The sequence below is a fragment of the Penicillium macrosclerotiorum genome, assembly GCF_028827735.1.
Source record: "Penicillium macrosclerotiorum strain IBT 26536 chromosome Unknown utg000007l_segment0_segment0, whole genome shotgun sequence".
In the NCBI taxonomy this organism is placed as follows: domain Eukaryota; kingdom Fungi; phylum Ascomycota; class Eurotiomycetes; order Eurotiales; family Aspergillaceae; genus Penicillium; species Penicillium macrosclerotiorum.
In genome coordinates, this window is record NW_026643086.1 from 881,196 (window position 1) to 892,552 (window position 11,357).

General features: G+C 49.9%; 4 protein-coding genes across 4 annotated transcripts; 3 read left to right on the top strand and 1 right to left on the bottom strand.

Moving 5' to 3' along the window:
* Positions 1-96: 96 nt before the first annotated feature.
* N7462_007141 (putative histone deacetylase complex subunit (Hos4)) lies at positions 97-4,084 on the top strand (the record flags this gene model as incomplete). Its single annotated transcript, XM_057078859.1, has 3 exons — positions 97-270; positions 345-3,776; positions 3,848-4,084. 3 exons carry the CDS (start codon positions 97-99, stop codon positions 4,082-4,084), a joined length of 3,843 nt encoding a protein of 1,280 aa, XP_056931529.1.
* Positions 4,085-4,559: 475 nt separating this feature from the next.
* N7462_007142 (40S ribosomal protein eS12) lies at positions 4,560-5,384 on the top strand (the record flags this gene model as incomplete). The annotated part of the gene is made up of 3 exons (XM_057078860.1): positions 4,560-4,562; positions 4,865-5,186; positions 5,260-5,384. 3 exons carry the CDS (start codon positions 4,560-4,562, stop codon positions 5,382-5,384), a joined length of 450 nt encoding a protein of 149 aa, XP_056931530.1.
* A 918-nt stretch (positions 5,385-6,302) lies between these two features.
* N7462_007143 (MDR family MFS transporter) lies at positions 6,303-8,455 on the bottom strand (the record flags this gene model as incomplete). Its single annotated transcript, XM_057078861.1, has 8 exons — positions 6,303-6,677; positions 6,751-6,911; positions 6,966-7,601; positions 7,656-7,679; positions 7,732-7,906; positions 7,958-8,009; positions 8,062-8,138; positions 8,192-8,455. The coding sequence occupies 8 exons, from the start codon at positions 8,453-8,455 to the stop codon at positions 6,303-6,305; spliced, it is 1,764 nt and encodes a 587-aa protein (XP_056931531.1).
* Positions 8,456-9,392: 937 nt separating this feature from the next.
* N7462_007144 (fungal specific transcription factor domain-containing protein) lies at positions 9,393-11,240 on the top strand (the record flags this gene model as incomplete). The annotated part of the gene is made up of 5 exons (XM_057078862.1): positions 9,393-9,618; positions 9,862-9,979; positions 10,077-10,286; positions 10,344-10,606; positions 10,669-11,240. Coding segments are annotated over 5 exons (1,389 nt in total), but the record flags the coding sequence as incomplete, so codon positions are not given.
* Between the last annotated feature and the right edge of the window lie 117 nt (positions 11,241-11,357).

Sequence of the window (11,357 nt, forward strand, 5' to 3'; positions counted from 1 at the left end):
GCACCACCGCTGGGCGCTGCCGACCACGGTCATCTAGGCCTGTCGCGTTCCTCCCAAAATGACGAGCAGAATCCTCTCTTATCGAGTGCTATCGCTATGAGTGATGTCGAGGCAGTGTCCTTACCCGCTGCGCTGGATGTCGGCGCCCATGCTCTCGCGGCAGTGAAGACGGACGCGCAGGACGCTTCGGGCCCTTCGCTATCCGAGAAGACTGAGAAACAGGCCTCCCCTCGACGAGGGAGCGATGGACCACAGCGACCGAACGTGAACGTGGATCGGGAGAATGACGACGACGAGGAGGAGGAGGAGGAGGAGGAGGAGGAGCAAGGACCCCCAGCCCCAAGGCTGACTCCGAAGCAGAGACCATTATCCAGTCCGGTCGGGAGTCGCTCTCTCCCGAGAAGAAGAGAAAACACATTCGGCATGATCCCACTCGCCACCCGATCGATGGCATTGATGGCGTCGATGGAACCCTTCACCACCGAAAGAAGCCACGTATCGATGGCATCCCCGGCCCACGCAGCTCCCGGTCGCCGAGTCCGTCGGAGAGAGCGGGCTCCCCCCCGTCGCTCAAATGGGAGGTAGTAGACGACTCGGACAAACCTCTTCCCCCCGCGTCGCCTGTCAAATGGGAGGTTGTAGACGATGTGCCCTCGGTCATGCAAGGTGTTAGGGATGAGAATGGTGGTCACGATGGTGAACGACCGCGCAATCATCGGAAGCGAAGCTTTAGCGACAGCGTTGATGAGAAACGAGAACGTCGCCGGGACTCGACGTCCCATCCCGCCCTACGTGACCCGAAATCTCTCAACCACCGCTTTCCTCGACCGTCCTCGACCACTCGATCTGTCTCCCCGAGTCGCCCCTCCCATCAGCGATCCGCCTCCGGGTCTCACTTTCCCTCGAAGAAGAAGGTTCCGGCGCCTCTGTTGACTGGTTTCCAGCGCCAAACCTCGGAGGACCGCCAATCAACCTCCTCATCTACCAGTGGCTCCCCTCTTCCTAGCGCTCACCTCCGGAAACTTGGCTCTGGCGTGGGCGCGTCCGCATCCCCAGCCAAACAAATTGGTCCTAAGAAGTTACGCGATAAGAGTGGTCGCACTCCGCTGGCTCGGGCCTGTGCCGACCGGAAATACGACCAGGTGGTTCAGCGCCATGGCGAACGCCCCGAAGATTTGAACGTGCCCGACAATGCTGGCAACACGCCGTTGCAGATTGCAGCACTTAATGGAGAAGCCCCGATCGTCAAATTCTTGCTGGAGGCTGGATGTGAGATCAACACCAAAAACATCGACAAAGACACCCCTCTGATTGATGCCGTCGAAAATGGAAATGTCGACGTCGTTAAACTCCTGCTAGAAGCAGGTGCCAATCCTCGCACCGTCAATGCCTCTGGTGATGAACCATATGAGTTAGTGCCCTCTGACCTCAAGGACGATGAGTATGATGATATCCGAAAGGCGATCGCCGATGCCAAGGCCAACTCGCGACCCGGTCGACGATCCGAGGAGCAGGCTGGACCGGAAAACAGAACTCCCTTGTCACGACGAGCGTCAGTGGCAAGTCCTTCGCGCAGCCCTCCACCTATGGCGAGCACCACAGGGCGCCGCAAGACCGGTCGAAGCGAGGTCACACGGAACGATCTCTTGTGGACCCAACCAACATCGGAGAACCTCCGTGAGTTTGCCGCCAAGGGCGATGAACAAGGCGTGGTGAGCATTTTGAATATATTGCAAAAGGCCGACAATGCTTCCTTGATCGCCGCAGCGAAGGGCGGCCATTTCGACGTCCTCTCTCTCATGTACGCCATTGGCGACGCTGATGCGGACCCCAACCCATTAAGGGGATCTGGTCACAAGCCCGGCTACAATACTCCCATGCTCGCTGCCATCGGACGAGGTCGCATCGAAAATATTCAACTGATCCTGGGCCAACCAGGATTCAACCCTACCCGCCGCCTATTTGAAGACAAAACCTATTACGAAATTTCTCGTGCTCGGCAGGGTGAGAATTGGGAGGAAGAATATGATATCTTGAAGAAGGCCTACGAGAACTACTCTGGTTCAGGTAAAGCGCGCAAGGATCTGTCATCGCCTCGTCGGGCTCGTGGTAAAGACAAGGATGAGAAGCGAACCGCTCGTCGGGAATCATCGTCTCCCGTGGCTCGTCCCAAGAAGTTGCATGACACTAGCCCGAACGCCAATCGCCAACGTTTACCAAAAGACATTGAGCTCTCAAAGGAGAAGCGTCGCGAAAAAGAGAAGGAGCGTGAGAAAGAGAAAGAGAAGGAAAAATCTGGCACCACAAGTTCTCGTCCAAAACCATCTCGAGAGCCAAATGATTCCGCGCTTCCTAGTTCTGACCACGATTCTGGCCGTCTTGATGCCCGAAAACTTAAAGCTGTCCCTTCGGCTCGGAGAGGCAGTGAATCAAGCGGCGTGAATAGAATTGACGAGGTCCGAAAAAGGCGTCTTATCGCTGGTCGTCGCCCTCAAGAAGGTGATCGACGACCCAGTCTTCTTTCATCCGACTCTCACTCCGGCCGCGACGAAGCTCCCAAATCACGCGACAGCGCGCTTGATTCAATTTCATCCCTGAAACGCATCCGTACCGACACGTCACCCGAGCGATCCCGTTCACGCGGCGCGGATAGCGATCGATTATCACCTGAGTCCCGGAAGAAGAAGCGACGTGTTCTGACCGAGGAGAAGTCTTCCACAACACCAAACGGCAGTTCTCGGAAGACTGACGAACCTGATGGTGACAAACCTCACCCTCGCCGACCCCACGAGGAAAAGGACACTTCGAAAGGTCCCGACGTTGCCCCTCGGAAACCTGTCGAGCCATCCAAAAAGGCACACTCTTCCTCTCAGCATTCGACTAACAACGAATCTGTGAAGAGAAACGGAGACGTGAAAGCCGAGCCCCAAGAGCCCACCCCAAACTCTGTTCCGGAAGTGCCATCCGACGAGAAACGTGCCGAAATCGAGGCCGAAAAACGTCGACAAGCCGAGGCAAAGAAAGCCGAGGAAAAGAAGGCCGAAGAAGCTCGCGTCGCGGAAGAGAAACGGCGCGAGGCAGAAGCTGAACGCGATCGTCTTGCTAAAGAGGAGGAAGAGCGGGTTGCCCGTATTGCCCGTGAGAAGGCCGAGGAAGAGGAACGGAAGCTCGAAGAAGAGCGGAAACGTAAGGAAGCCGAGCAACGCCGTGCCAAACAAGCCGAGGAAGAACGCCAAAAGCGGATCGAGATGGAGCGAGCACGTGTTATGAAATTGCGTCGTGACCAGGAGGCACAAGAGCAGCGTCGCCGTGATGCTCTTCCTGGTCGGCTCCGCGCTTCGGCCAATTTCGTTGGTGCCCAGGACCCTCACGCGAAGAGTCATGCCTGGCTCAAAAACTTCATGCCTCTGGTTACTGCAGTCACTCGACAACTGGAGCCTAATTGCGCCGTTGATGCGGCGGACGAGAAATGGATCCCGAACTACTTGGTTGCGCCCTTGCTGGCTACCAACGACCTCACACTCTCTCAATGTATGATTCCTCTGATCCATGGCCCAACTTTTGACCTTTTTCTGACGTGCCTTTCTACAGATGCCAGCTGGGAGAAACGCAAGGCGACCGCGACTCAGCGTATGAATCTCTGGCGGTGCACGCGTCGCATGTTGGTTTACACTGATGACCCCAAGTGCCAAAATGCGTCCTTTGGAGATATCATGCAGCTGGATTGCGAGACACGCCCCAAGTATTTTGAGATGGAGCATGTGTTCTGGGTCAGAGTAAGTTCTATCGGATTTTTTTTTAGAGAACATCATCCATTCGGACCTGATTGCTAACTGATATTCCACAGCTTTCTGATTTCATGGATCTCGTCCCCCATATTTCGCATCTTAACGGCCTTGACCTTGAGTTTATGAGCATGCATATCGACCCAGAACCCTCTGCAGGGCCTGGGCCTGGCATGATGACGGGTGCCTTCCATCAGGTTAACGGACACGCCCCGGGATCCTTTGCTACGGAAACGAATGGCGCTGGGGTTCTTAACGGTCACGGCCATGGCTATCCTCGGCCCGGTACATACTTCTAGCCTACCTTTTGTCTTCTCTCTATGTCTTCCTTTCCAGTCTTTCGCTATTTAGGTCCCGGCGCAACTGGCAGACTTCCAGCGGGTGGTGTACAGGCGGACTCTGATTGTACGATTATGATACCTCTTGCGTTCGTGTAACGAATCTTATTCATTTATTATTCTGCCTTGTGCTTTTGTGACATCCAATATCTGACCGGCTCGGCATGCCCCGGTTTAATGGCATCCTGACCGCTAGTTGACATAGTCAAAAGTACCTCTTGATCAAGTAGAGTGATGAGCATTGCCTAATTCGGGAAGGCCAATGCTGGTGGCGGGACCAATCACGTGACGTGACATAAGCGTAGGGCACACACAGCCGAAAGTGGTCAAAATCTCCACCAAAAATTTCCCGGCTCCCACCCAATCTCTTATCACTCAAAACTTCACTCTTCGAGGAACATTCGACATTTAATTTCGAACATACCTAAACAACAAAATGGTACGTTTGGCACCCATCCTGCACTCTGTGGCTTCGACAATGGCACATGGCATGGCGCGGACGAGCCCAGGCAGTGGAATGAATACTCGCCGGCGACGGAATAATGGACAATGCCCTCGCAACCTCGCCGTCCTGCCAACCTGAGTCCTCCTCAGCTTGAATTGAGGATACTCACCCCCCGGAGGTCTTCATACACAGTCTTCTTGTCCCGCCTTTGCTACTGCCACTGTCATGATCGCCAGGGACTCGAAAGTACGCTCGGAATAGCACACAACCCCGCTAACATCCCACCTTTGATCTAGTCGGACGGAGAAGAGACCCAGTCCAACCCCCCCGTTGCCGCCGATGAGGTCGAGGTTTCCGCTGACGCTGGCTCCGGCCAGATGTCCGTCCTCGACGCTCTGAAGGGTGTTCTCCGCATCTCCCTGATCCACGACGGTCTTGCCCGTGGTCTGCGTGAGGCTGCCAAGGCCCTCGACCGCCGCGAGGCTCACATGTGTGTCCTCAACGAGGGCTGCGAGGAGGAGGCCTACAAGAAGCTCGTCGTCGCTCTGTGCTCCGAGCACAAGATCCCTCTCATCAAGGTCCCCGATGGCAAGATGCTCGGCGAGTGGGTCGGTCTCTGTAAGTTTGATTCTCTCTTTTTCCCCCTTGCGCTCTGGTGAATGCGTTTGCTAATGTGTCTTTCTTGTTATAGGCACTCTCGACCGTGAGGGCAACGCTCGCAAGGTCGTCAACTGCTCTTGCGTCGTTGTCAAGGATTGGGGTGAGGAGTCCCAGGAGCGCTCCGTCCTCCTCAACTACTTCCAGACCGAGCAGTAGATTAGCCTACCCAGCTGATCGTCTTGGCGGGTTCGGAGGGGTAGACGTCCTGAGAGTCGCTTGAGGGGTTCTGTTGTACCGGGCGACAAGGATAGGTTAGCATGGGATGTCGAATTGTATTCTGGGCCTGTCTTGGTCTAAGGTTGGGCTGGAGTGGACTTTGTATGTTCTGGCTGGATCTGGACGAGTGCTTGTGAGCAGGCTCTGCGCCTGACCCGTTTGCTCGGGTGTGGCGCTGCGGCATTGGGACGTCTATTTAACTGGACAAAAATACACACTATGAAGTGATGACATGTGCTGTTTCCGAGATCGTAGACTATCTCTGTAAGATCTAACCTAGGTTGGCTTGCGTAGTACCCATTGACGACTGCAACTTAGATCAAAGTGATGGGAGTGGCTACGAAGGCAGGACAGGTGGCGTGATCTGTGGAGGCAGGGCTTCTCGATGGGTATGTTGGTGTGACACAATCCATTTGATAATATTTTATGAGTTTATTTATTGTCTTCAAGATATCTTGGTGCTGAAAGGTCGTCGCAGGGAACAATAGTTGACTGGATTTGAGGAAGCCAAGGTCTGGTGAGGTTACAGCACATGGATGATCAAAGTCACCGACAGGCTGATGATACATACCTAAAATCGTAGAAACTATGTCCTGCAAATGATTTCAATACTCCTTCATTGACTACTATATTTCTCAAAGAGGAGCCCTGTCTTTGAAAATGCCCAACTTGTCCATTTACTCTGCTTGTCCGTGGTTCGAACAGGCTGGAAGCTACATTAGGTCTTCAGACATATGAATCGTAATGATTATTGAGAGGAGATTTCATTAATATTCTATGGGATATTCTGATATTGTTTATGGTTGTACGCCCCATTCTTCTAGATGCAATAAGCGCGGTGTTGCCATGAATCGAAAATTATGCCTGTTCTGGTGTCGGCTCTTTCTTCCGGATATCTTTCCAGCCCATACCAAAAGAAAATATCAGACAAAGGCATCCGAGAGCGGCACACATATAGAAGACGTGATCTATACTTTGTGCATAGGCCTTAAGCACCCCAGGCAAATCTTCACTTGATACGACATTGCGAATACCGGTAGCACCCGCAGAAATGACAGTTTGTGGATTGACATTAGGCGCTTCTTTTGGAATCAAGGATTCAAGGCCAGATGAAAAGATCAGATCAGCAGCGCAGAGAAAAATTGCACCAGAGAGCGTTTGGAAAAACATGAGAATAGACATTCCCACTGAGACCTGCGTAGTTGGCAATGAGTTCTGAATAGCGATGATGGGCTGAATTGGAAAAGAAAAGTAAAGTCAGCTATAGAGTAATATTGAATGTAGAAAATAAAAATAAGACACTTACTGTTTGAAAGCCTGCGCCTCGCCCAGCTCCTAAAAGTATTTGATACCCAACCCACTTGCCGGTGGATGTGCGTACTGTAAGTGTTGATAAGAGACCGCTGCCAATCGACGAAAGAATTCCACAAGCAATTGTCCATGGCATATAGTATCCCATCTTTCCAACTAATCGTTCCGTCAGTATATATGGAAACTTTGCTATGAGCCAAAATAACTTACTGAGAGCCCCCGAAGCTACTGCAAACGCCAATTGTGCCAAGATGCTGGGGAGTAAGTAAACACCGCTCATCATCGGTGATTCGTCTTTGATTGCCTGGAAGTAGACAGGGAGGTAATAGGCAGCGCTGAGGACCATGGCGAAGATACAGAACATCACAACACAGCTTGACCAGACAGTTCTCTTTGCAAGCATCGATAGAGGGATCATGGCTCGGTCTCCCATTCGGTATTCCCAAAGTAGAAAAACGATCAAGGTGGCACCTGAGCCGCAGAAAAGACCGATGACTGTTGCACTGTTCCAAGGAAACTCGTTTTGGCCATACTCTAGTGCAAGCAAGAGTTGGATTGCTGCAGGTGCAAAGAGCACAAAGCCGATGAGATCGAGGTTGTGAGTGATTGTATTGGCTGCTGATTTGATAGAAGGTTTGCTACCCTGATCGGGAATTTCAATGAATATCAAGAGGACTGCGACCAGTGCTCCGATGGGAAGATTGATATAAAAGCCTTCATGGTGATAATCGGTTAGAGAACCAGCCTCAAAAGATTCGATAATAGGGTACATACACCATCTCCAAGATGCGTATTCTGTGAAAGCACCCCCTAAAAGAGGACCCAAAACAATACCAAGTTGGCAAACTAATAAGATGCTTAGCAACACCACAGAGGATCAATAGGTAGCAGACTACTTACATCCCATCATCATCCCAATCAGGGCTAAAATACACTTGTTAGAAAAAATCTTCATTGGATGATTTTATTTTCTTACATGGAGACTTATGAAGGGGAACTGAGGATGCGATGATAGTTAGAGAACCATTCATCAATCCAGAGGAGCCTAGTCCAGCGATGGCACGAGCAATAATTAACATCTTGGAGGATGTTGCAATGCCGCAAAGGAGTGATCCTAATTCAAAAACAAAGAAGAAAACCAGGAAAGTCCACTGATTTGCTTAGAGATTTGACCCATTCAAGATTTTCTCAAAGAGTCATACCTTGGTGCGAAAATTTGTATAGACTCTACCTGTGAGGGGCTGTAAACATGCGCTAGATGATTTATTATTATCAAGCATATTGACTGGACACTCGAATGACCTACCTGGCAATTTGGTATGAGCTTCCATACCATCCCAGATCTTCAAGTGAGTGAAAGTGAGTGGTAATGACCGGAAGAGCCTACAAAGCATTAGCGTTGATTGTTATTAAGGACAAACCTGGAGTGGACTCACAGTAGCGATGATAGAGGTATCTAGTAACACCAAAAAACAAACCAAAGTGACTGCTACTACCACCATCACAAGCTTGAGTCCAGTCAAATATTTTCGCTCTTCGTCATTTGTGGCCTCTGTAACTTTTTCCATGCTCTCATTTTGCACATCTGTGGATGAGTTAGATACCGAGCGAAGCTCTTTAGCTACTTCTTGGCATTCTGATTCCTGACAAGCAGCTTCGGTCTCAAAAGGCTTGACTATATTGGGGCTGTTTTCACCCATTGCGCTTGAAAGTCGAGGGAAGATTATCGAATGGAAATGGAAAGGTGCCTATAATGGATATCTAATGAGAAATTTGCGCCCTAGCCCACATTTTAAGAGAGAATGACCCTGGTCTATAAAGGCAGAAAATTAAATCCGCAATAACTCCGCCCGATGAATACGAAAGCCTCAAAGGATTATACCTGCAGTTGCGTGGGTCAATGCTGCTATGGCTGATTTTTGATGGAGCGGTAACCGGAGACTCTGAATCCCGAAGTCCGATGCCAACAGATGATTATCACACTGTAATATCATTACTCTATGGTTGGTTCGGCACTTCGGAAAATGGAACTATTAAATCTTTCCTCCCCCCTTATTAAGGGGATTTTCTTGAGGTTGCCGCACATAAATCAATATTGAGGATATCTGTTTTGTCATCGAGAAGCCATGTAGAGCCCATAGCCCTGTAGTAACCGTTGGAATGTCCCATCATAAACTGTCTATTCTCCGAACTAATTTCCCAAGTGAGTTAGAGCCGCGACACTCGATTAGTCAGATCCTCTCTGTGGCTTGACCGGATTTCGCACTCCTAACCCCGATCAAATCCACCTTTCATGACTTTCACCCCCAGACACAAGGATTTTCTCAGATTATTTTCTCCTGTCGGCATTGGCCTTATCATCTAGCGAATCCCTAGTGGCGCCAAATCCTCTAGGGGTTTCCCTCATCAACTGGCCCCGTGTTGGATGTCGCCATACACTTCCCGCTAACGCCGATCGGATATCGGGATCATGGAAACCAGCCAAATCCATGGTGGAACTCCTGCACCATACGGCCGAGCATGCACCAACTGCTCTCGTGCTAAGAGTAAATGTATCTTGCTTGCATGCGGCAATAAATGCGAAAGGTGAGTTGCCCAGCGAAGGCTCCAAAATTTACTAGATTAACGATTTGTAGATGCCAGCGGCTGAAGAAGGAATGCCGACCGTCGCCAACAGTGCGAAAGCGAAATGCTCGTTCCACTGCTTCACGAACAGCTCAGCTTGAAGCAAAGCTTGATAGCCTTGTATCTCTCCTTCAGACCACTGGCAACCAATCCTCCCTTCCTGCTGATTGGGACTCTACATCCTCGGAGGCGAGGCAAGCCGCTCTCTCAAATCTAGCTGGGGCATCGACAACTAGCGGTACTTCGGCTGGCATACCGTCCCCCCCAACAACAGCACCTTCACCTAGGGTCCACTCAGTAGAAGAGCTCTGCTCTTCACTTCCTGTTACTGCGGATATAGCAGAAAAAACGACCAGCTTTTTCCGTAACGAAAACATGAAATACTTGCCATTTATTCATATACCCTTACACATGACTTCGCAGCAGCTACGCCAAGAAAAGCCTTTTTTTTGGTTGTGCATGATGACCGTGACGACTCCAGGTAATATTCTGAATGAATCACATTTTAGTAATATCACCGAGATTATCCAGCAAAAGTTGTTTATTGAAGTCGAGCCCAGCTTAGATCTCCTGCTTGGCCTAATGACCTTCATCTCATGGTAAGTTGACTAAATGGACCCTCCGGAGGGGCTATTAACTATAGAGAACTCACTCTCCCCTTCGTTACTATATATATAGGCTTACAGATAATACCAGGACCACCTACTCCCGAAAGCCGTTTCTTAATTTTTATGGCCATGTAGTGATGGGGCTTGTTTGCGAATTGGGGATTGATAAGGCACCACCCAAAGATCTTACAACTATGCAGGCTTACAAATGTGCCGTTGGATTGAGACCAAATATTTCGACAGCAAGGAGTATGGAAGAGCGGCGAGCTGCCCTTGGCTGCTTTGTGCTTACATCCAGGTAATGAAAAATTGGCCTCTAATACTTCAAATGAAGCCCAGCTAATCACTTTCTTAGTATTGCAATCAATATGTTCAAAATAGACGCCTTGAGATGGAATTCACACCTGGAAGAAAGCCTTGCTATTCTAATGGAGGCCAAAGAAAGCCCCGAAGATGAGCGATTGGTTGTCATCGTCAAGATTCATTTGGTCATAGACAAAATATACCACCTGCAACGTGACGCTGGCAATCATACGCCTCCATTGTTCTACACCAAGGCTTTTCAATCCCAGCTGGAATCTGTCAAGAATGATATTCCCGAGTACTTGAGACAAGACAGTAAGCATATGCCTTCCTGATGTTAGATCTGAACACGAACCTTGCTGATCATATAAAAATAGAATATATTAATTTCTATCTTTGCGATGCAGAGTCGATGATCCACGAACCAGCGCTTCGAGATAGTTCTTCCCCTAATTCACCTGAGCTGCATAGACTGGAAAGTCTTTATGCATCTCTCCACTCAGCAAAGTCATGGCTCGACCTTTGGCTTACGGTGCCGGTAGAAAGATATATGGCAATTCCCTTCCCTGCCTTCTTCCAGTTTTCTCGGGCCGTTGTGAACTTGTTCAGGCTTTCTATTTTAGATGATCCTGCCTGGGACAGAATTCTTGTCCGAAACACTGCGAACATTCTCGAATACCTTGACAGGATGGCGTTCCATATCAAAGGATGTCTCGAAATCCACACCCATTCTCCAAGGCCACAGTGGTCTATTTTTGAGAAGGGGGCGAAAATGGTTCAAACACTCAAACAGAACTGGGAACCGAAACTTATGGAAATATGGTACCCGAGCTTGCCAACAAATGAGATCGGCAGCGGCTATGATAATGCAAACCAAACAATTCCTGCAATTTTGCCGGTGAATACTTTTGATGATGCATGGATGATGGAGATATTTGGTACAACTTGAGCAAAGACGGGACCTGGAGGTGCTCTGGGCCGGGATAGGATTACGATAACCAGTCTCTAATGTAATATTAACTATTTTCCATGAAACTCCCATCATTACAGAAATCTCCATCTCTTG